Genomic DNA, 25,853 nt, shown 5'->3' with positions numbered 1-25,853 from the left:
ATTGTCTCTCAATGCAGAGTGTGGGCTCGTGCAATGTTCTTTATTTTTGATCTCTCTCACCAGACAGAGCGGATGAACTTTCGTTTGCCTTACTTCGAAATTTTAGGAGGCAGAGGATTTTTTTTAATGACTCACTTCAGCACAACATAGAATAGCGATTTAAGCAATCGAACCTCGCTCTTTTGTCATATTAAATGATAAGTTTACCGGCGGACCCGCTAAGAACGGCACCAACGGTTTAACGTCGCTCGGGCTGTATTGTGAGTGCAAGACGACGCGGGAAATATTTGTGCGCGTGTGCAGTGAGTCGGTTGCCGGCGGGGGGCGGCCTGCGCAGTAAGACCGGTGCCGGCGGGGGTCGAAGTCACGTGCGACCACCCTCGCGCCGGAAGTGGAGGAGCGGCGGCGGCGGCGGCGGCGGTGGTTTGGATGGTCGGCACGGTAACTCTTGCAGGTACTGGGCCTACTTCGGAGGGGGTGGATGGGTGGGGGAGTGAATTACCTGACTAAGACAGCCTAACTCGCTGTGGACGGTGTTGTGAGAACGCGAGTTCAGCGAAACGGACTGGGCGCCCGTCGACAAAGGGATGGACATGTCAGCAACCGTCTCAACAGAAGCGAGTTCACGTTCCCTCATGGTAGCTGGAAGAAATGTTCGTAGAGGTTGGCATTCTCTCAGGCTGACCGGAGACCTTTAACTGAATCGTTTAACTGGGCTAGGCTATTGGTGTAGGGTGGAACTGGATATTCCCAAGGCTGCATCGGTTTCAACACGTTCTCCCCTTGACCTCAGCAATACTGCTGAGCATCCCCACTGTTTCTGAATGACCAGACTGTACTCAAGATGTGGAGGTGCCAGTATTGGACTGGGGTGCACAGATTTAAAATTTGCACAACATCAGGTTCCAAATAAATCTGCTGGACTATAACCTGGTGTTGTGTGATTTTTAACTTTGTCCAGACTGTACTCAGCAACAGCAATTTCTACTAATGTTGGAAAGTTGAAAGAAGCTTCAGCTTTTGTTGCTTTCAGCCCCTTTGTTACTGGTTCCACTCCTCCTTAGTAATTGTCTGCAGTTGAATCTGGCTGTTTCAAACATTAACATTCAATTTGACTTCAATAAAAGACCCCCAAACAAAGACTGCCTATTTCCACCCCTGAAACATAGCCTGACCCTGGTTCAGTTCATCTGCTGAAACAAATTCATGTGTTTGTTATCTTCAGACACCGCTATTCCAATGTGTCTCATCTTCCCATGATTTACCCTTCAAAACTTGTCATTCTGCCATGTGTTGTACGTGTACCAAGTCCCTTTCAGTGTCCATTCTGCCCATTTATCAAAATTGGATCCAATTAAGTGATATTACATATTGAAGTTTTGATCCTTATTTTCAGATTTTGCCAGAGCTTTATCCTTCCTTATCTGATTTTGATCTTATTTGATTTATTTTTGTCTCCTATCAAAGTAACAAAAAGTATTGCTTTGCATGTTAGCCAGACAAATCATACCTTTTCTAAGTATATTAGGGTATAGAGTAAAGCGAAGATGCAGAGAATGATCAACACTGATACATGAGAGGTCTGCTCATAAATCTGATAATAGCAGGGAAGAAGCTGTCCTTAAATCTGCTGTTATGTGTTTTGAAACTTTTGCGTCTTCTGTCCGATGGAATAGATTATAACCAGGGTGGGAGGGGTCATAGCTTATGTTGGCTGCTTTCTGAATCAATGGAATTATAGACTTTGTCAATGTAAGGAAAGCTGATGTGTGTGATGGACTATGGTGCGTTCACAACTCTGTAATTTTTTGTGGTCTTACGCAGGACCCTACCAAGCTGTGAAGCATTCGATAAGATGTTTTCAATGGTGCGTTCATAAAAAATGGTAAAAGCCGTTGTGGACATGCTGAATTTCCTTAGCCTTCAGTGGAAGTAGAGGCACACCAGTCAAGTGGAATGGATGTACTAGGATAAATTGTTAGTGATATTTACTCCTAGGAGATTGAAGCTCTTGACTATCTCCCCTCAGCACCATTGGTACAGACAGGGGCTTATCCTTCACACTGCTTCCTGAAGTCAATGATCAGCTGTTTTGTTTTGCTGACATTGAGAGCGAGATTGTAGTCTTTATACCATGCCACTATGCTCTCTATCTCTTTCCTGTACTCTGTCTCATTATTGTTTGAGATCCAACCCACTACAATTGTCAGCAAATTTGTAAATGGAGTTAGAGATGAATTTGGTCACACAGTCATGTCAGCATTAGGAATATCGCAAGAGGCTGAATATGCAGCCTTGTAGGGCACTGGTGTTGAGGATTATCATGGAGGTGATGTTGTCACCCGTCTTTACTGATTGTGATCTGTGGTTCGGGAAGCCAAGGATCCAATTGCAGAGGGTGAAGCAGAATTCTGGATCTGGGTTTGGAGATGTGGTTGGTTGGAATTATGGTGTTGAAGGTGGAGCTGAAGTCAACAAACAGGAGTCTGATGTACGTGTCCTTGTTATCCACATGTTCCAAGCATGAGTGTAGGGCCAGGAAAATGGAATCTGCCGTGGGCCTGTTGCCGTGTGCAATTTTCTGCAGACTCTCTAACTCCCCAACATGTCTATAATGTTCAAACTCTGGTCACTTGAACTTAATTCCTCTGTTGTTGGTGACTATGTCTTTACCAGTCTCGTTCCCTTTCGAAAAATTTCTGTACTACTGTTTGTCTGTCTTTTAAGACACTTAAACCTACTACTTTGATAAAACTTTTGGTCATCTACCATCTCATTCTTGTGGCTTGGCATCAAATTTTGGTTCTTGACTCTCCTATGAAATAAGTGCCTTGGAACATATTACTGTGTTAAAGTCGTATGTAGACTTGGCAAGAAGGCAGCGATTCAGTAGAACTGCCTTGGATGGCTCTGCCTAACAGCCAAGGCATATTGGTGTTTTTTTTTAACCATCCCTGGCCAACTCCCATGGAGAAATTGTTAATTTAAAAACATGAAGAACACATATTCATTGACAATTTGGAGTCTGACAGATACCAGAAGGAAAAGGAGCAAGCAAACAGCAGTATGAAGGACACTTCCCCACAGCAGCAGCCTCTCCCGAACACCCGGGGGACCTGACAGACTCCCAGAAATTGGCAGCAGCGATGGCGAGACTTACCATGAAGGTGAGGCTGTGATCGAGGCGATCCGTGCCCAAGTCCAACCCATCGTGTCCATGTTGCAGAAGCATGAACGGGGAGCTCCAGGTCCTCAGGGAGCTGATAGAGGAGGTGGAGGGTTGAACCACAGGCTTGGAAGTGGCTATCGGGTCCTTGTCCAGACGAATGCAGGTACTGAAGCAAAAAGTGCAGGCCTTGCGTGATCAGGTCGACGACCTCGAAAATCGAGGTAGGAGGATGAATCTTTGGATTGATGGGCTCCCAGAGGGTGAAGATGGTGAGTAGCCAGTCAGCTTATTTGAAAATTGACTGCCACAGTTCCTGAGCCTGTACAGTGCCCCACCGGTCCTATCGCCCTTCCTCACATACAGGTACAAGCATACAAGCCTCCAGATTACTGGGGAAAGATCCACAGGCACTGCTGCACAAAGGGTCAAAGATCATGTTTTTCCAGGACTTCTCAGCTGCTATAATTTGAGAGAGGAAATCCTTCGATGAAGTTAAAAAAAAGGCTGAGGAACCTGGGCATCCAGTACTCCATGAAGTACCCCGCGGTGCTCTGTTTCAGCCACGCGGACTCAGTTTATATGTTTGACTGCGGATAAAGCCAAGAACTTTGTAGACACTTTAAAATTATCCAATTAGTCTGAAGAATACGATTAATGTTCATCCTGTTTTCCTTCTATCCCTGTGTTTTCCCTTACCCTTTTTTATTCTTTCCCAAATTTTTAAAAAATTCTTGGAATATGTTGTTCCTATTATTTTTATAACTGGATTATATCATGGAATTTTGTGGGTGCCTTTTGTTGTTTTTCCCCCTTTTTTTAATCTTTTCATCACAAGTAGGGGTGATATGGAACCGGGGATAGGAGTGCTTATCCTGACTTTGTCGTCTTTTGTTGACTTAAGGGTCATCTCCTTGTTTGTTTACTTTTTTTTGCCTAAGGCTGTGGCACAGTCCGGGCCTGAAGGAGCTGTGCAGGAGGGGATGGGTAGGGCATGTGCCCCCTGTCGGCAGGGGGGAGAGTCTCCAGTTCAAGATTTTATGGTTGGTTTCTTTGTAGTTTTTTTGGTAGCAATAGTTGTTTGTAGTTAGGATAGGGTATTTTTGTATACACAATTTTGCAACTCTGAGTCTCCATTTACTTGTGTTCGGCACATTGCAAGCAGCATTCTCTCGGGGGTTCAAGGTTCTCTGAAAGGGGATATGGCTAAGTAGCTTGTTAAATGGTGCACCTGGAACATCAAGGGAAGTCATTACCCTGTTGAAAGGAAAAAAAGTGCTAGCTTTAAGAGGAAATATCTGTTGCAGGAAGCCCATCTTGATGATGGGGGACATCTGAAGTTACAATGGGGGATTATGATTGGATATTCTTTTCATTCTTTACTACTAAAAGTAGGGAAGTGGCTGTACTTATCCAGAAAAATCTTCCATTCACATTATTAGAGTAGGTGAAAGATGAGCAAGGACAGTTTGTGATACTTAAGGCCTAATATAGCATTTTAAATGTCTACTGTCCTCTGGCGCATCCCCTCAAATTTTTGATTATTGCCTTTTCTAAGTTGTGTGCCTTTGGAACACGGCACATTATTATGGGGGGGATTTAAATTGTCCTTTGGATCCCTTGGATGCCTTATGGGCCCTCAATTATTTCTTCGCATGTCAAGCAGGTGGCTGATTTATGGGAGGAGTTGGGGCTGGTGGACATTTGGAGCTGTCTTCACTCTACTGATGGGACTTCATTTTTTCAAACTCACGTAAATGTCACACAAGGATTGATATTTTTTGGCTCCCTCGACCCTTCTGGATTCAATTATGGGTTGTAAAATTCGGAATATAGGAATCTCTGATCGCACAATGGTATATTTGGAGGTTAAGGCCAAGAGTGAGTGGCTAGGTTTGTGGCACTGGCATCTGGATCCTTTTCTCCTTAAGGATTCCAAATTTGTGGAATGCTTTTTGAGGGAGTTTCAGGATGACTTGACTGTCAACTTGAGCACAGCAAGTAGTCCATCTATGCTATGGGAGACCGCTAAGGCTTCTGCTAAGGGATTAGCTATTTCCTATTCGGCCAGCCGGAAATGACCGAAGGGAGAACAGCAGCATCTACTGGAGACGTGGCTGAAAGCTGCTCAGATGGCACATTTTGTGAGGCCTTTGGTAACCAAGCTACAGCAGATCACAGCCCTTTGGGCTGCCTTGAATTAAATACTTACACAAACCGCAAAGAAAGAACTTGCTTTTGTTAAAGAAAGGCTGCTCGAGTATGAGGATAGGCCAGGGAAGTATTTAACATATCTGACTAGGAAAAAGCGTGCTCCTTAATCCATTACTGCAGTTAGAGACTGCGCCAGGGTCCTTACATACGATGTCAAAAGGATTAATGAGTCTTTTTGTTCTGAAGGTTGCAAGGATAGGAGAGCCAAGATGGAAGTTCTTTTTTTTTTAAGAGCCTGGACCTCCCCAGGGGCAACCCTGGAACAGGCCTCCCTCCTTAATGCCCCCTTGACGGTTCAGGAAATAAGGAGGCAGCTAGGCAACTTCACAGTGGGAAAGCACCTGGCCCTGATGGTATCCCAGGTGAGTTTTACAAGGAGTTTATAGGGATTCTGTCAGGGTCGATGCTGGAAATGTACAATCACTCCTACATGCATGATTGCCTACCACCATCTTTAGGGGAAGCTAATATTTCCTTCATTCTTAAGAAGGGAAGGGTTCCTGAGGATTGTGCCTCATACAGGTCCACCTCTCTATTAAATTTAGGTTTTAAGTTTCTGTCTAAGAGTTTGGCGCTAGGATTGGAGAAGGTGTTTCCCCATATTGTCAAAGAGGGACAGGCAGTTTTTATAAGGGACTGTAGGTCTTTTAATAATATTAGAAGGTTGCTGAGTGTGAACCAAGCATGTCAGCAGCAATCGATCCAGGGGTTGGTGATTTCCTTAGCTGCAGAGAAAGCATTTGACCAGTTGGAATAGCAGTACCTCTTTTATGTCTGAGAGCAGTTTGGGTTGGGTGGGGTCTTTGCTAGGTGGGCAGAGCTTTTATATTGCCACCCTCTAGCCGCAGTCGTAACCAATGGGGTGAAGTCTGGGAACTTTAGAATTGGCAGGGGTAGTCATCAAGGCTGCCCCCTCTCACTTGTTGTTTATGTTGGTGATAGAGCAGCTGGCAAAGGTCATTTGTCAGAACGTCCACATAACCACACTGGAAGTGGGATCGAGGGTACACAACATTACACTGTATGCGGATGATGTCCTTCTATTTTTATCGGACCTGATGACCTCCATACTTCATCTGATACATTGTATTAATTCGTTTGGGGCTTTTTCAGGATGTAAGATCAACTTTGCAAAATTGGTGGCTATGCTTTGGGGGACCTTAAGGAAATGCCAGTGGTTGAAGGTGACCCTAGGTTCCCCTTTAAGTGGTCAAGGGCAGGTTTCCAATATCGAGGTATCTTTATTACCTCCATGTGTGATCGGTTATTTCGTACTAATTTTGCTCATCTGCTCAACAATATTTGGCAGGATCTTCAGAGATGGGAGGCTGTTCCAATTTTGTGGTTGGGCCAAATAGCCATTATTAAGATGAATGTCCTCCCTCATCTGCTTTATCCTATGCGTATGCTCCCTGTAATGTTTCCCAGGTCAACGTTGCAGGAACGTATTGGTTGGTTTCATTCTTTCGTCCGGCGTTGAGTGGCCCCTCATCAAACTTACTAAACTGCAGTTGCCTCAAGGATGGGGACGAGTTGATTTCCCAGAATCAGGAGATATCAGTTGAGTTCCCCGCTGTCCTTTGTGTGCAATTGGGAAGGCTCAATGTGGCTGGATATCGAGATCTCCTAGGCAAAGTGCCCTCTAATTAACCTGTTGCTCATGGATAAGATGAGGACAGTTATGGACCACTGCTGGAACCCCATTGTTATTAGTACAGTCAAGACATGGAGAGTAATGCATCAGAGTGAGGGTTGTTTATCCAAGACTTTGCTATTCACGTCATAGTTGGTATGCTGGGGTTCTGACCAGAGATGATGGACTTAGAGTTCAAACTTTGGGCAGCGAGAGGAGTTTCCAGTTTGGAAGACTTGTTTGAGGGTGAGATTGTGATGTTTTTTTGAGCAACCGAGCTGTATATACTGGCTGCCCAGCAGAGATCTTTTCCATTTTCATCAGCTTAGGGATTTCATCCAGAAGGAAACTACGCTTCTCACTAAGCCCTATAAGCCCGATATAGAGAGGTTGTTGCTACATGCCACAAGCACCTTTTCGATTAATGCCCTTTATTGCCTGCTGGGTGGTAGGGCCTGGCAGAATATTAACCAGTTATGAGATGTTTGGGAGCAGGAGCTAGGAGTGGAAATCTCTTCTGGAACGTGGGAGGACACGGGAGAACATGCGAAAGATCTCAATTTGTAATAGGGCATGCGGCTATGCAGTTAAAAGTTCTGCACAGGGTTCATTTGGCACTGGACTGTCTGGCCAAGTTTAAAAAAGGGGCATCTCCAATGTGCCTCGAATGTAAAATAAGTGTAGGTACTCTTACCCATTGCTTCTGTACATGCCACAGGCTCCACGTTTATTGGAGCTGTGGTGGGAGAGGTAGGGTATTGAGGACCAAAGTTACAGTAGACCTGATATCTCTCCTCCTAGATCTACTAAATTTGTCATCTTTTGACGGGCATAGGGAGAAACTACTTAATATTCTTATTTACTGTGCACGGAAGAATATTCTGATAAATTGGGTGTCTGAGAGCCCGCTAGGCTTGCTTGGATGGTGGAAATTAATTATGGCACACATTCCCTTGGATCTTTTCACAAATACGGTGCACCACACAACAGACATTTTTATTTATAAGACATGGTGGCCATTTTTGAGTTATTTGGACACAGATCTGTCTGGTATGTTAACTAGGGCGTTTGTTTAACCAGGGTGGTTAGGTTTGCTGAGCCCTGGAGGTGGGGGAGGGGGGGGGCTCCTGAGTTAATACGGGTATATATACAACACTCCCGTTTTTTGTTTGGGAGCTTTGCACCGAGCATTGTTGTTTTATGTTTTTGTGTGTTCTTTTGGTTTTTTTTGTATTATTAGTCACTTATTTATTGGCCCCTCTATGAAATATTTGATTTTATTGTTAACCCACCAGGTAGCACCTTTCCAAGTACAGTTGAGAGTGGTGATTATTTCCTTATAAATGAAATTATTAACTTCTCAAGGTTTGGACTGAAGTTGAAGACTGTGTTATGGTGATGGATTTGGAAATCTGCAGCGTATTTATTCTGTTCAAAAATACAATTCGTTTAATTGGTGGTTTGGTGTTTTAACGCACATTTTAATGTGCCCATAATGTAAAGTACTTTTTTATTAGAATTTTAAAAATTCACTCATGTACTACCTTCTAGACAGTTAACATGATTAAAGTTACAGCAGCAGATGAGTATGTAACTTTCAATTTATTCATGAATGATTAATTCCTAGTATGTATTTGAACTTAGAACTTTTGAATTCTTTAACTTAAAACTTGGCCTGAAGTATTACATAGATGCATTGTCATCGTACAAAAATTAACACAGTTCTTGGATAGTAATGACAGAAGTGACCTGAAGCTTAGTCAAAAATGTGGCTGAAGAAGGTGGTGGGTGAATGAGTTTCGGAACATGGAGATGTGACTGTGAGGAGATTTTCCAGTGGTGTGCTTCAGGGATGGGGTTTGGCATTAATGGTAATTGTATTGCTGAGATACATAATGAAAGCCATTGTTTATTTATGTACTTGGAGCACTGCTTTCATATGCTTATTGAGTTTAATTTGGTTTGATCGAAATAGTATAGTGACATCTGAGACACTGGATTAGTATGTCAAAAGTAGGCATACAAAATGCTGCATTTTGTCAATAAACACATTATCTGGAAAAGTATGTGTCCAGTTTCATATTCCAATTGATTTGAGATCTGAGTAAAACTGTAGAGCTGGAGGAAGAAAGAGATAGGAAATGGGAATGCCATAAATTCAATGGCTGAAAATCCTGTAGATGTCAATATTAGGTGGTACTGCGAATGGCAGGTGTAAAGGGGACCACTACAAAATTTTGGACTGAGGTAAGAGGCAAAGGCAGTCTCCAAGCTGGCATTGCCATAAGTTCCAGCCAGAACTCAGTAGCACTCAGTTGCCCAACCCATAGACGAATTATGATGTATGTGCAGGTGCTTCCTACAACTTGCCCTGTTGTAGCTAGCTGCCACTAATATACAGTGTGTTATGGATAATCACTCCAAAATTCATTAGCTATCTGGTAATTTTATGATGTACTGTTTTTAAAAATCTGTGACCATTCATCATCAAATGCATAAGTCCTCCAGAGCAGAGGAAAGGAATTGCTCATCAGTTGTAAATGGCTGACCCGAAATTCATCTCCCCCAGGGGACATAGTGTGGATATTAAGTCAATATCTGTTTGAGAATTTAATATATTTCAATTAGATCACTCATCGTTTCTTTGTAAGTTCCAGATGAAAGATTCGAGGAATTTAATGCCTGAGGTTTTTGTTTGGCCACAGTGGTTGCCCTTAAAACTAAACAGGAGTTCGAAACTAAAAGACAGCATTTTTCAGCGATACATTCTGTTGTGAAGTCTCTCAGCACCTTGTTCTGTGTTTAATCTAATGTTATATATTAAGATTTAGGAAGTCACGTTGTTTCTACCAAATACCATTAATGAGGCCTAATGCTGTTCATTCTGTGTTGTAGAGGCAGTACAGGATATGCTTACTTCAAATTTACAGAGGTGAACTAAAAGAATTGCAATATTTTAAACGTTCTTTTAAAAAAATTAACCTATTTTTCTAATTAACCTGTACAGAAATGTTAGTAGACGCCTCTAGAGCTTGAACTTGGATCTCCAAGTCCGGGGGTGGTAGGGACATTAACATGGCACAAGAGGGCCCTTTTAAAGTATAGGCACTACTGAGATATTTTACTGTATGATTGCTTAAGTAAAAAATATACAGTGATACTTTGTAGGAAGGAGCAGGTGCAGAGGTTCAAGCAGTGTTTACATTTGGTTAGTATGATATGGTAAATCAAGGACGGCTGTGTTTTTCTGCCCAATACTTTTTAAAAAGTCTGCCCATTTATTTGCATCTTTGTCAGCCTTCTGTTGCGTGGGTGTAATTGAACATTAATATTTCAAAGAGTGTATGAGGCTGTCATCAGCATGATTAAATATTTGTTTCAACCTTGAGAAATCTTGCTGAGCCGTCAGTCTGATTCAGCAATTCATTTAATAGGTGTGGAATGACATTACTCATTGTATTGCATGCAAAGTTCAGAATAAAAGTGTACTGTCCTCTTTTCTCCCTTCCCCTTAACTTTGTTAGGTTTTGTTTCCTTTCATGAATAATAAAGAATCCACGTCCAGATATAAACTTACATATTCTCAGAATGTTTGATTGTGGAACATTACTGACATACCCAATGCTGTCCTCGATCTAAGAGGTAATTCGATAGTAAATAGAACCAAAATGTTTACTTGTTCATTGGCCCAAATGCTATCCAGCCATGAGTAGCGCCCCATGAAAAGTTAAATTTGACTTCGTTATTAGCAAGATTCAAGCAAAAAAAACCTGAAAACTTGTATTTGCCTTGAGTCTTTCATAAACTCAGAAAAACACAGAATATTGGTACTTTTAAAGTAAACCCACTTTAAAAGTGTAATGTAACAGCCATTTGCACACAGCAAGCCCTCAGAAACAACAATCAGCCCGTCACCTTGAGTATTCATTGCCTCCACCATTGGTGCACACTGAATACTGCATCTTGTAAAAAGCCATTTGGTTTACTGTGTTCTTTCAGGATGAAAATCAGCCATCATTACCCAGTCTGATCTGTGAGGAGACTCAGTGTCACAGCAATGTACTTGATTCTTAGCTACCCTATGAAATAGCCAAGCAAATCGTTCATTTGTGTAAAACGTTTAAACTTGCAGGATTTCAAGAAGGTAGCTCGTCCTCTCTTTATAGAGGGGAATTACAGATAGACAATAGATGCACTGGCATCCACATCCTGAGAATTATTTTTAAATTATCCACAATAGTCAGCAAATCATTCAAGAAAATTCAGCTGAGAAATTGATCTATGTCACCAGCAGCTTTAATTTGAAACTCAAGTCTTCCTAGCAACCATCTTACAAATTTAAAATTTGTCATTTGTTTCAATTGCGAAACTTAATTTCTAAAATCATACATTTTGTTTTTGTTACTGAATTGCTTTGTGTCCTCATTCATTACATTGAATTTTTTATGGGAGAAAGTGAGGACTGCAGATGCTGGAGATCAGAGCTGAAAATGTGTTGCTGGAAAAGCGCAGCAGGTCAGGCAGCTTCCAAGGAGCAGGAGAATCGACGTTTTGGGCATGAGCCCTTCAATTGAATTTTTTATACAAAGACAGGTCATCATTAATTACTGAATGTATATTCAAAAGTTTTCCAAATGCTGAAAGGTAAACAAAACTAAAATTTACCATTAGAATTCTAAATGAGGAAATCTGGAAGCCCTCATAGGGTTGAAGACCAATGGTTTTCATAATGATCATTATTGGCCTGAATTATCCTTTATCTTACATTTTAGTATTAGAATTGAAAACATTTCTTAAAGCACAGTCACCAGATTAACTATTTCAATAATATTCATGTCTCAAGTAATGATAGCTTTGATAACATGTAATGCAACATATTTTCAGATTAAGTATAAAATACTGTTTGTTTCTAGTTATTCATGTATTACAAAATAATTTTCCTTGTTTTTTCAGTGGTGCATATGTTAAGAGCATTTGTGAGTGTGGCCAGACCTTGGCTTGACGATCACGGCGGGACAGTTTAAGCCAACTGTGTGCAGAGTTACTATTTATCTACAGAGAGACATGTCTGGAGATACCTGCTTAACATCACTATACCCATCTTCTGGAGCCAAACCCAAAGCCCTCAGCTTTAAAGGAGGAAGCATGGGGAACAAATATGTCCGATTAAATGTTGGAGGCTCCCTGTACTATACCACTGTTCAGATTTTAACCAGACATGATACTATGCTAAAGGCAATGTTTAGTGGAAGAATGGAAGTGCTTACTGACAAAGAAGGTGAATATAATCTAACCACAAGTACCAGAAGTAACCAGAAAACCAATTTTAGGTTTTCAGAGTTGTGATGTATATAATGATGTGTATTAATATACTGAAATCTTTCCTCACATTTACCACAGTTTGGCAGGACTTGATGTTTCCCAAATAAAGGTTCTTTAGAAATACTTAAAATTGAAGATGCATACAAGCAAGACCAGTTAACACTAATAACATGAATGCTGACCATCAATTTTACTCTTGGGAGTTCAGATAAAGCTGTGGCGCTCAACTTTCCAAAGCAAATTGTATTGTATAATGTCTAATTATGATGTCCCCACTACCAACTGGCACACTAATTACCTTAAACTCAGCAAATAGAGAGGCTGTCACTTGGCTTGAGGGATTCGCATTCATTAAATAAACAGATTTTATTTTTGAAACTGTAAACTTGATTTATTTTTGGAATTGTGCAATGTGTGGGTGTGATAAAAATCATGTATAAAGTTGGGTCTCAGTAAACACAGCAAAATAAACAGTTAGATTTACATACCTGTATTTTAATAATTATACATTTTCAAGACATGTTTTAAATTAGTACCATGTAGTTCTAATTGGATCATTTTCCTGAGATTTTGATTCAGGAAAAATTCCACTTTGGTGATAAACTTTTACTGCAAGCTAGAAAGGTTAGTGTGAAATCATTAATGTATAGTATGTACACGTACTAATTTATAGCTATTACAATTTTACCAGGTATTTTTGCATTGTCTAGTTGTTGTTTACTATTTTTGTACATTTAACATTTGAATGTTGTAATGCAGATGATAAATTCTTGAAGTCTGTATTGCACACAAAATAACTTCTCTGCGATGAGTGTGGGAACAAAAGGCTATTTTGTTAAATTGAGGAAATCGTTCAAGACCTAGATTCAAAGTGTAGCATATTGCCAGGTATGGAGAGAAGATGAACCAAATTGCATTTAGCTGATACCAACCTTGGATGCAAAATGCTTAGAGATTCATGGATGCAGAGAAGACTGTGTGAGCAAGTTTTGAGATCTTATGATACACCAGACTATAAAATGGCTTTGAACTTGCTGCATCCAGTTTTGTGACCTAATCCGGTAATTTTCCATTTTTTCCTACAAGAAAATTATATATAAACTCAAACGTTCAACATCTTTTTGAAATGACATTCCTTCATGATCTTTTTGAAGGAGGTCTAGTTTCGTCAGGTGATGCGAAAAGTTTATTTGTAAATTATTGGAAAAAAATTTTAATCCTGGTTTCTTTGGATTATAATATTATTTAATGTTTCAGAGAATGCCTTTCTCTGTACATTGTCAATGCTTTCATTTTCAAAACCAGATCTGATCCACTTTTCTTTTAATACAAATTATTTATTTCAGTGTTAACGAGCTAGCAAAGTTCTTATGGGCTTTGTGGAGCTAAAGTAACTTCTATTAAAGTGCTTCTTAAAGATGCATCTTATTATGTTTAATGTGATGAGACAATAACTTAATTGTACACATTTTACAGTTTAACTGTCACTACAGTGCAAATCTCTTAAATTCCTGTGTTGGTCCATCACTATCAATTTGATTGAAAGAAAGCGACACGACAGATATTGAAGGGACATGGTTTTGTTGAAAATAAGTCTCTAACCAATGTGCAGTTTTAGGTTGTATCTAATGAAATCATAGTATATATGTTTGACATGGCAACTAAATCACTGGACCAAATTAGTGTAACTCAATGTCTGAACTAGTTGAATTTTCAGGTAATTTTCAATGAAATTCCATTTGGACTGTTTGTGGGATTAGAATTACAGAAGATGGTAAATTAACCAACAAAAACAAATCAGAAATGGAAGAGTATGCCGGGGGTGAGGAGTGGGGAGAGGAAGAGAGACAGACGGTGACTAATGGAATTCATATGAATCTATTCTTGGTTGCCTTATGATTCACACATCAGCAAACAAAACAAAGGAGCTCACTTCTTTATGGTGTTAAAAGATTTGACAAGGTAATAAGTGAGAGAGTGATGGCATTTATTGAACTCTGAACCACTTAAGAACAACAAACAGGTTTTAATGTAGATAATATATCACTTTGCATATTGGAATAGGAAATGTGACAAGGCGCCCTTTAGCTAAAGGGAAAATGGATTTGGCTGAGCTGTATCTCTCAAATAGAAACAGTTGTACATTCAAATAGCACAGTTCTTTGCTGAATAAATTGGGCTTATACTCTTTAGAGTTTAGGAGAATGAGAGGTGATCTCATCGAAACATAATTTATTCTGAAGGGGCTCTTCAGGGTAGACATGAGAGGTCCTTCTCTCCTCCTCCTTCACCCCACCCCCACTAAACTGCAGTGTCGCGAGCACAGGAACAATCTCAGGATAATGAGCTGATCATTTTGGACCAAGAAGAAAGCTTTCTTCACTCTGAGAGTTCTAAATCTTTGGGATTGTCTATCCCAGAGCATTGTAGATATTAGAAAGAATTGAAGAACATAGAGAGCAAACAGGAAGGAGGAATTGAGGAATAAGGATTAGCCAGGATTGTGTTGAATGGCAAAGGTGGCTTAAGGAGCCGTATGTCTACTCCTTGTCCTAATTTTTATATTCTCATATCTGGCATGCAGCAGTTATTGTTGTTTGAGAGAGAATTGTTGGCTGTGGTATAGAAGAGATATTTGCTCCTCTGTGAATAACTCTAGATTATCTTTTGATCTTCATCAGAACCATTGAGACCTCAATTCAATGGTTGACCCTAAGGGTGGTACATCTGGTCTTTTGAAGGACTTCCTCATTTTTATATTGAACTGTCTTCCTGGTTCTGTTCTGAAATATGGATTAAACTATAAGCTTCATATGTAAGATTACTATCAACTGAGTCAGGTTGACTCTGTGATGGGTAGAATATAATTTAATAATACCAAGGCATCATCTTGAAGCTAAAGAAATTTGAATAATATGTTTCTAAAATTCAGTATGCTCAAGATTTACTCATTGTTAAGGGATCGGAAGAAACCTTGGTGAGCTTTCTTGTAGAAATTAATAATGTGATTTTTTTTAAACTTCATTCATTGGATGTGGGGATTACTGGCTTGGCTGGCACATTTTGCCCATGCTTATTTGCCCTTGAGAAAGTGATGCTAAGTTGCCCCCTTGAACCACTGTATTGCAACTGATATAGGTAGACTGACTGCTTCAGGGGAGTTCCAGGATTTTGACCCAGGAATACTGAAGGAAAAGTGATACATCTCCAAGTCAGGATGCAGAGTGCTTTGGAGGGGGGATTTGCACCTTCTGGTATTTCCTATGTACCTGCTGCTCTTGCCTTCAATATTGTACTGTTCTTAGATTTGAAAGATGCTGTATAAGGGCCTCAGAACTTTTGCAACCCATCTTGTAGATAGTAACAGCCACATGTACTATGTGCGTTCGTCAATGTGCTGCCAATCAAGCAGATTGTATTATCCTGGGTGTTGTCAGCTTCGGATGTGTTCGGGAGCTGCATTCATCCAGGCAAGTGGGGAGTATGTGAAATTAAACAGATTTTGCACGGAGGGGTTTGAAGACTCAAATAGTATTTTTAACCACAGAATCTTGTGTTAATTTAAGTAATTTAGAGGGGTACAGAATTTGATTCTGCTTGGTGTGTAATCTTGTCTTGAATCACACCCCTCTACAATGGAATATTTGCTGTTTTTCCAAGCAGGTTGGATTCTTATTGACCGTTGTGGCAAACATTTTGGCACAGTTTTGAATTACCTGAGGGATGACTCGATTATCCTTCCAAAGAGTAGACGGGAAATTAAAGAACTGTTGGCAGAGGCTAAATATTATCTCATTCAGGGCCTGGTGGATATGTGTCAGACTGCATTGCAGGTAATTTGCAGCAGATACACTCTCTTTAGCACAATATATTAGTTTTTCCAAAGATAATTTCCAAAGATTTTTCAGTTGTGAAAGATAGGTGTAAAGTGTATTACTAGAGCATTGCTGTATTAGTAATCATCCTGCTGTCTCAGTCTTCATTAACATACTCTCTAATGGCAGCACAAGCATTAAACCCAAATTAAAAGTTGTACCTTGAATAGTCCTCTGACAGAAAATCTAATTCTGCCAGACTATACCTTCAAAAGCCAGGAGTACCTTATCTGCATTCGTACATTATCAGCTCCACACCCACCCCAGTCCACCAGCCTTAACCTTCCTTTGTATAACGAATATTATCTTTCCTATGATAAGGAGACCAAAGCTGCGCGCAGTACTGCAGGTGTAGTCCAACCAATCATCTGTACTTTTGAAGCAAAATTTTCTGTTAGATTCTGACAGATTAGCCTCTGTCCTCATATTGCCTTTTGATAAAAGCTAACACTTAATTATTTTTCCTAATAGCTTGTTGCATTTACACATTAGCCATCAGTGACTTACTGACGACACCCAAGTCTCTTTGCACATCTACTCTTTCCAATCTCTCACCATTTTAAAGAGTAGAATCATACAGCATGGAAACAGACCCTTCAGTTCAACCAGTTCACGCTTTACATGTTCCCTAACTAAACTAGTTTCACCTGCCTGCGCTGGCCCATGTCCCTCCAAACCTTTCTTACTCGTGAAATAGTCTGCACCTCTGTTCTTCCGATAAAAGTGTATAATGTTTCAATTTTTTCGCATTACGTTCCATCTGCTATGTTCTTGCCATATCATTAAAACTCTCCAAATCGTTCTGAAAATATTTTAGCTTTGTACCATCTGCAAATTTGAAAATATTGTGTCACAGCCAAATCATGGATATGGGTGAACAGCTGAGATCCAAGTACTGACCCTTGCCAGATTCTGCTAGTTACAGTCTGCCAACAAGACAATGACCTGTTTATTCTTAAAATTTTCTGTCTGTTAGTCAATCTTTGATCTATGTTACTACAATATCTCTAGTACTTTATATTTTAATTTTGTTAACCAAGTTCTTGTGGCGGACCTTATCAAAAGCTTTCTGAAAATCTAAATGTACAACATCCATTGACTGCACTTTATCAATTTTGTTAGCAACTTACTCAGAAACATTAAGCTGGTTAAATACTGTTTTCTATTGGCCAATCAATTTTGACCATGCCCAAATCGACTATTTTTAAAATTCAACATCCTTTATGATAGATTCTAGTATTTTCTGTATTAATGATGCAAGGCTGACTGGTTCCATTTTATCCCTTTCTCCTTACTTAAATAGTGAGGTGACATTTGCAAGCTTCCACTCTGCAGGGATCATTCTAGAATCTGGAATACAGTTACCAGTGCATCGACATTCTGTAGTTACTTTGGTCAATGCTCTGGGCTGTGCACTATCAAATTCTGAGGCTTTATCAACTGTCAGCCCATTAACTCCAGTACAGCTTTCTTACTAGTACTAATTTCCTTCAGCTCCTCATTCTCCCTAGTCGCTTAGATCTCTGATCCTTTATTCTTCCTGTATTTTCCTCACTGAAAACACATACAGAGCAGTGATTCAGCCTCTCTGCCCACTTCTTTATTCCCCAGTTAAAAATTCAGCAAATTCTACTTTAGTGGACCCATATTCATCTTAGCCAAACATTTTTGTTTTTATGTATCTGCAGAAGCTTTTATAATCCTTTATTTTGGCATTTATATTCTATTCTTCATATCCTTATCAGTTTCTTAATTTTTGAATTTCCATAATTTTTACATGTCATTTTTCTTTGCTTCTAAAGTACAATTGTGTGAAGAAAGATATGATTGCTTTCATTTACTGGTGACCTCTTTCATCATCTGTATTTGTAATTTGATTTCTTTTTAGGAAAAGAATGAATGCTGTGAAGTTGCATGCACAATTCCCATGATCACCTCTCCTAAAGAGGAAGAACGACTAATTGAAACATGTGCAAAGGTCACAACATTTTTGTGTTTTTTTTTGTAATGGAAGATTTTTTTCTTAGATTTGCCACTAATATTCCATATCACTTAATAAAAGCTAACTGCCTTCATTCTTTACCAACAGCCTGTTGTGAAGCTGCTACATAACAGAAGCAACAACAAATATTCCTATACTAGGTACGATAATTTGCATTGGGCTACACCTTGTTGATGTATGTAACCTTATCAGCTTTTGGAGACTTATTTTAAAAAAATTATTGCTTTGAATCAAAGCCATCTCACATACAGTACAATTTTCGAGATGCTTAATGAAAGGTTGGGCAAGATCATTGGGGAACAGGTGGAACCAGTGAGATTCTGTGTCAGGTGTAAGGTCTAATCTGCTCATCGCGAACTACATTGTTTGAAAAGATTAAGTTCTAATAATTTAGAAAGGGAGCATAACAGAAGGCAGTTACCTCACAGTTTCTCTAGTACCTGACTTTCCAATGACTACCAGTCAGCTTCACCAATCAGTTTAAGCCACATAACAATGAGTTTTGGTGTTTGGTTCCAGAGCTAAATATTTGGTAATTGTCCTCCAGTGTGCACACAAATATTAGAAAAAGAGTGAACTTAAAATTTGACTTGATAAAAGACACTATACACTATTGCAAAGAACTGCACAATAGGCGTGGTCTTTTCCATATCCCGTTTCTTTTGTTTGAAAGAAGTGCAAGTTGGATGAAATAAGTTATTGCCTTTGGTTGCTGGATGTTCAGGTGATGGTCTGCAGGCCACATGAAACCTGTAGCCCCTGATAGTTTATTTTTTGTTTGAATCTTATGGGCTTGTGGGTTGGAGATGGAATGTTCTTAATGCTGTTGGCTTATTGGTCAATAAATCCTAAATCAGATCAGATCTGTTTATATTCACAGCTTGAGATGTATCCAAGCTCATTGAAATTTGATTGAAACTTTGTATGAGTACCAAGGGACTCTATGGAATGCCTCTGTGCAACTCTCAAAAATATAAATCCTGCAAAGTTCATGTTGTGTTCAAACGTGTCCAGTATACCACTGCACTTTGAAAAGTATCTAAGCCCAAATGCACAAATGTTGAGGTAAATTCACCACATCCACGATCATAATTTGTGTGTTTTCTTCATTCCCTATTTCGAACTAAGCCAAATTTCAAAACTTAAACTGATTCATAAGAGATGAGGTTTAGCATTATATATGAACCACCTGCTAAAATAGACTCACTTGGGTTATCGTAAATTAATGAATGTACAGTACTGTCAAATCAAGCCTTTGAAGATCTTGAAAAGCCTGTTATAACAAAATGCTTCACACAACTGTATGTGTTCCTGCACTTTTGCTAGTGAATGCTGTTTAATCTAAGTCATTCTGTATCCCAGCAATTCTGATGACAATTTGTTGAAGAACATTGAGCTGTTCGACAAGTTATCCCTGCGATTTAATGGAAGAGTGCTTTTTATGAAGGATGTCTTGGGAGATGAGATTTGCTGCTGGTCATTTTATGGGCAGGGACGCAAACTTGCAGAGGTTTGCTGTACTTCCATCGTGTATGCAACAGAAAAGAAGCAAACCAAGGTACGTGAAAGGTGACCACCATTTTTTTAAAAAACTGATATAAGAGTCAAATTCCTTTAGTAATACTTGATTTTTTTTTGTGCCTGGTCTCCTGATATAAAGTTATTTAAACTATGTCCAGTGGTACTCTGAAATGCCATCAGAATTTGGCAAGTCCTTTCTTTTGTACAGGATGGAGATCAAAGGAAGACTTTAAATTGGCATTCAGCTGTAATCTCAGAAGAAGGAAGGAGTAAGAAAAGAGAATAGCAACATAATTATCCTGGGGACATTCTTGGACACATTCAAAGCTAGCAGACAGCATTTATAAAGCTTGGCGACAACGTTTCAGTCATCATCTTTGTCTTGGGCTTGGCAGATTATATAGATACATTCATAGGATCTAGGGTATTTCAAAGCAGTCAAACATTGTCCCATTGTCCCTTCACCTCTGAGACTTGGATTCAACTCCATTTCAAGAAACTAAGGTTGAATGCATTCCTTGTACTGAATTTCCTGAAAAATATTAATTTGAAATGTTTCACCTTGTTAATTATAAGCATGAAAGGAAAATTACATGTTGACAATATGCCCGATTCACCACATGGCAACATTGCAATTCTAATTGTTTATATTTTCTTCTAATTATATAGGTTGAATTTCCAGAAGCGCGAATTTATGAAGAGACATTAAATGTCTTGCTTTATGAAACTCCACGTGTACCTGATAACTTGTTGTTGGAAGCCACTAGTCGAACCTCTGGTCAGGGATCACACAGTGAAGATGAAGAGGCATTGGAAGTTAGAGATCGTGTGCGTCGAATTCATGTGAAAAGATACAGCTCCTATGATGACAGACCTCTTGGACACCAGGCTACCTATAGAGATTAACATTGTAATCAGATGGATAGTGTGAACAGTATTTACATTTTAAAACAATTTTTATCTACTAATGATCATCAGATGGGTTATCATGGAACATGAAGGCAACTGACTGACTAGAAAAAAAAACCTGCGCTTTCAAGGTTAATTTTCTTTCATTTGTTATAATGTTGATTTTTGTTTGTTTTAAAAAAAAGCCTTTGAGCTGAAATGCTTGTCAAAAGTTGTGAATTAATTGGCCTTAACTCCATTATAGGTTGTCTTTCTATTGATCTTAAAGTAGTTTCAAAAATCTGAAACCTCAATTTGATGGAACTCTGGCTTACCTCTAGCAATGGAGGTGAAGTTTGATGCCAGTGCCATTGCATACTCCACAGAGGGAGAAAACAATCACAATGAGAATTTTCCTCACATGATTGCTATATGCCTTTTGCTTCAGACCATAAAGGCCTGGGATTGAGTGCACCTCTCCCCTTTTTTATCACTGTTTTTGGCTTTGGACATTAAGAGGATTCATCCTCAAACATCAGACGAGTACATTTGAGTCAAAACCTGTCTGCTAATTTAATATGCGTTTTGCTCCTATTTCTGTTCAATATGGATCAAGATGCTACAGTGCAATTACTTTCTGAACCATTGAGTGTGCCTTAGTTTACAACTCTTAAATTCATCATTCATTCGTTTTTTTTCATTCATTCATTTTTACATTCAATGTTTTAGGAGTGCAGGAGGAGAAAACCATTTTAGTTACCATTCTTCTCCAAAAATAATCCTTCCACACCAACTATGTCAGCACCTTTATGCTAACATAGCATTTGTAAAATGGTGCATTGCATAGTGTTTTGGAGGTGAGGTCTAGTCACAATCTGTCTGAAATCCTCGTGTTTAATACCTTCATTTCAAAGTCTTAATGAACTATGATTCTCAACTCTTTAATATGTGATGTTTGTTTTTTATTTGTGTTATGGTGAAATATATTTTACATGATGTGTTTTTAATGGAACCTCCAAGGAAAATTTTTTAATAAGTAGCATTGGCAGTCTGGGAAGATTTCTTATCATTTTAAAATAATGGAATTGGATTTGCATCTGAAAATTATGTTAACTGGACCAAAATGTTAAGTTTCTATTTTTGTATGTGTACACTGCCCATTGCTTGTCTTTGTGTGAACTTGAGAATGGTATATTTGATACTACAGTGCGCTGTTTGCATCAGATAAAGTCAGTTTCAGCCAACATACCATTATGTAATGTTTGTGAAACTAACTGAACATAATTCATCAATTCATATATGACTAATGTGAGTAATTCAAGTTAGACTTTCAATCGCAGAAATTTTATGGGCTTGTGACTTAGCCAAGATACAAGTCAGGATTAGACTGTTTTCGGATTGTGGTGAGATTATTTGCTTAATTCTTCCTTTTTCACTTGCCCCTGCCCTGAATTTTACCAGTTGCTGGCTGACTATAGAGTGGATTTGACAACAACTGAAGCTGTGATTAAGAATCAAGTCTGCACTCTTAAGTCTGGGGTTGAGCTCCTTTTGCCTTCATCTAAACAAAATAACTTCCTTTCAGTGTGGCTTTCTGCTTCACTAGGGAATGTTTCTAGGATGCACTTTCTTTCATTATAATACTTTATCATGTTTTGCAATTTATGTCAGAAGAAAACAGCTTAGAACTTTAATCCCAACCATCTTGAGGATGACCATACACAGTGAGGGCCATTGGCAGGCCTACAGTAAACTAATTCACTGCCCTCATTAGGATGGTACTGCTGAATGTGAGTGCTAGTAATGGCCCTTCTCTGAGAGAGCAAGAAAACATAGGAGTTGAACATGAGTAATAGTCAACAACAGCCTGCAAAGGGTGATTGGAACATTCTTGCTCCAGAAGGCATGTTTTGTTTTAAAGTTGACATGCTACAGGGTCACAACCTCCAGTCACGCTTTTTAAGGGTTGATGGCATACTTGTTGAGGCCCTGAAATGTTTTTAGCCATGAACCTGTGGGTTTAACATCAGAGGCATATACATACCCTAAACGTATACTGACCAGTCCTAACTAGAGTGTGTGATGCAATTTTAGTAGAGGAAGAGCATATGCTTATCACCTGCAATTTTCAAACATTAGGTACACATTTTACACCTACTGAATTTCTAGGCTAGTGCCAAATACTATGTCATCTCAGTACTGTTTAAATGGCTGTACGGGCTTTACTGCCAGTCATCATATCTGACCGATAGTATTAACTAAACTCTGTGCATCACTGTTGATGAGTGACTATCTCCAAAGCTGTTTGTATTTCACTTCTTCAGTCAAAATTGTGAGATAAGGGATAAACAAATCATCTGAAAGATGTAAAAATTGATGCCAAAGTACCTGCTAAATTGCTTGACCACCAACCTTTGACCCCCCCCCCCCCCCCCCCAAATATAAATAAATTTGAGTGCATATCCAAGATGGGGAGTTTCGATTGTGTACAATCACAAGATATAAGTAATTTCTTTAGAAAGGATAGTTTTTGTTTGCTTCAATGATAAATGGTCTGGCATTATCACTTTTATTATAAATTGGTTTCAAAGTTTACATTTTGGTTTCCTAAGCAACATGTAGATAGCTGTCACAATCCAATAAACAAATCTGGATTATCACTACATGTAACTGATCTCTAACTTCTGCAATTCATTGGTCCTGTAGATGAAATATCCCAGTATTTCATAGTTGCATCTCAAGAAGGTTTACATGCTAACCTAAATACCAGTTTTGCAGTATTTTAATTAATGAACTATATCAATGATTGACACGCAGGATAAGAGAAGCAGTTGAGGAAAAGGGAACTTTTTAGAGTCAATATTGATTCTTGTCTTATAATTTGAATGCAAATATATTGATGTCTACTTACATTTCAGTCCTGTGTGAGTTTCCAAGTCTCTTTTTTTAATGAGCTAATTTGCAAAATCTTCAAAGGCACAAATATTGCAGTGATTGAGGTGCTGCTTGCGTCTGTGAATATTGTAACATCAAATATTGCAATTAAGCTGTGAAATGGTTGTTTAAATTGTGGTTGCTGAAAGGCTTACAGTGAGCCCAGTTGATTAACTAACACTGGAATACTCACCCATGAAACCACTGTGTAAATAAAACTGCTCAGAATTTTTGACGCTGTGATGGATTTTTTTTCCCCACAAAGTTGCTGTATCGCATGTATTTAAAACAACCTGTAGGAACACTATTTGTAACGAATAACTTTCTGGAAGGGTACTTCTACCTCTAGACCAGAGTGTTGCTCCTTTTTAAATATTGTACTAAAAAATTAAATATTTACTAACATCAATAAAATGTTGTGTTGCTTGAGTGAAGTCTGTCTTTTAAATACAATTGTGATTCTAATCTGTACCTTTTGTAAACATTTCAGTATTTCAACAGATCAAGTTATCAGCTTAATTCTGGATTAGGCATAATAAAGATAGCAAGATCATTTTTCAGCTTGAAGAATATAAATAATGTGCATGTAAATTCAACCATGATGGTGACTGTAAATGCTATCTAATGTCAAAAACTAATCATTTAGGTTGCAGACCATTAGAAGATTCTTCAATTTTGTTTCAAAATGTTACTTACAACTTCAGCTGAGCACTGTCTACCAACATGAAAATTGTTGAAATTTTATCATTGGCATTGAATCCCTGTAATGTGGAAACAGGATGTAGGTTTGCTCGCTGAGCAAGATTTGTATTTCAGATGTTTCATCAACATACTAGGTGACATCATCAGTGAGGCAAAAGTGAGGACTGCAGATGCTGAAAACCAGAGTCTAGACTAGAGTGGTGCTGGAAAAGCACAGCAGGTCAGGCAGCATCAGAGGAGCAGGAAAATCGGCATTTCAGGCAAAAGCCCTTAATCAGGAATCAGGTTTTTGCCCGAAATCCATCACAGTGTCAAAATTTCTGAGCAGTTTTATTTATCAGTGGTTTCTTCGGTTTTCCTGCTCCTCGGATGCTGCCTGACCTGCTGTGTTTTTCCAGCAGCACTCTAATCTAGGCCCCAACATCATCAGTGAGCCTCTGGATGAAGCACTGGTGGCATGGCCCGCTTTCTATTTGTGTTTAGGTTCCTTAGGTTGGTGACATCATTTACTGTTATTTTTCTCGGGGGAGGGGTAGTAAATTCGATCCAAGTCAACGTGTTTGTCGATAGAGTTCCGGTTGGAATGCCATGCTTCTAGGAATTCTCGTGCATGTCTCTGTTTGGCTTGTCCTAGGATGGATGTGTTGTACCAGTTGAAGTGGTGTCCTTCCTCATTTGTATGTAAGGATACTAGTGAGAGTGGGTCATGTCTTTTTGTGGCTAGTTGATGATAGTATCCTTACATACAGATGAGGAAGGACACCATTTCGACTGGGACAACACACCTATCCTAGGACAAGCCAGAGACACGTACGATAATTCCTAGAAGCATGGCATTCCAAACCGAACTCTATTGACAAACACATTAACTTGGATCCCATTTACTACCCCCTAAGAAAAATGACATCACCCACCCAAGGAAACCTAAACACAAAAGAAGGTGGGCCATGCCACCAGTGCTTCATCAGGAGGCTCACTGATGATGTTACCTAGTATTGTGACGAAAGGTCTGAAAATGAACTTTCCAGCTCAGTGAGCAAACCTACATCCCGAACCTCAACCTGAGCTAAAAATCTTCTCAAAACTCACTAGTGTGGAAACAGGCCCTTCAACCCAACAAGTCCACACAGACCCTCTGAAGAATAACCCACCTCCACTCTTCTATATTTATCCCTGCCTAATGCAGCTAACCTAAACATCCCTGAACACTATGGGCAATTTAGCACGGCCAATTCATCTAACCTGCACATCTTTGCAGTGTGGGAGGAAACCAGTGCACCCAGAGGGGACCCACGCTTACACAGGGAGAATGTGTGAAGTTTGCACAGTTACCCGAGGCTGGAATCAAACCTGGGTCCTTGGTGCTGTGAGGCAGCAGTACTAACCACTCAGCCACTGTGCCACCTATGAAAAATACAGAGCATGAAAGTATGGGAAGGGTTAAAGCATGAAGACCGCTGACAGCCTATGTTCTGTGGAAGGCAGGATGGGAGAACCATAGTGGAACATTCTTACACCAATTAGCAGAGTAAGGTTAAGGCTGAAGGGTCACTATGGCGCGATGAGATAATACAAGTAATAAAGCAAGATTTTCTG

General features: G+C 39.4%; 1 protein-coding gene across 4 annotated transcripts; it reads left to right on the top strand.

Annotated features, from left to right (window-relative positions):
• The first annotated feature begins 61 nt into the window (after nucleotides 1-61).
• tnfaip1 (tumor necrosis factor, alpha-induced protein 1 (endothelial)) lies at nucleotides 62-23,984 on the top strand. Of its 4 annotated transcripts, none has more exons than XM_072589868.1 (7): nucleotides 62-454; nucleotides 11,967-12,291; nucleotides 15,996-16,168; nucleotides 18,099-18,188; nucleotides 18,300-18,352; nucleotides 19,575-19,781; nucleotides 20,403-20,595. In XM_072589868.1, the coding sequence occupies exons 2-7, from the start codon at nucleotides 12,078-12,080 to the stop codon at nucleotides 20,440-20,442; spliced, it is 777 nt and encodes a 258-aa protein (XP_072445969.1). In that variant the 5' UTR covers nucleotides 62-454; nucleotides 11,967-12,077; the 3' UTR covers nucleotides 20,443-20,595. The 4 variants fall into 4 exon arrangements, with proteins under 4 accessions (XP_072445969.1, XP_072445966.1, XP_072445967.1 ...); XM_072589865.1 differs by having other exon boundaries at nucleotides 70-454; nucleotides 19,575-19,770; nucleotides 20,403-23,984; XM_072589866.1 differs by having other exon boundaries at nucleotides 73-260; nucleotides 19,575-19,770; nucleotides 20,403-23,984.
• Nucleotides 23,985-25,853: the final 1,869 nt, after the last annotated feature.

This window comes from Chiloscyllium punctatum, chromosome 19 (assembly GCF_047496795.1).
Source record: "Chiloscyllium punctatum isolate Juve2018m chromosome 19, sChiPun1.3, whole genome shotgun sequence".
NCBI classification, from domain to species: Eukaryota; Metazoa; Chordata; class Chondrichthyes; order Orectolobiformes; family Hemiscylliidae; genus Chiloscyllium; species Chiloscyllium punctatum.
Note: the sequence above shows the minus strand (reverse complement) of the source record. Positions and strands in the feature narration are given on the sequence as shown.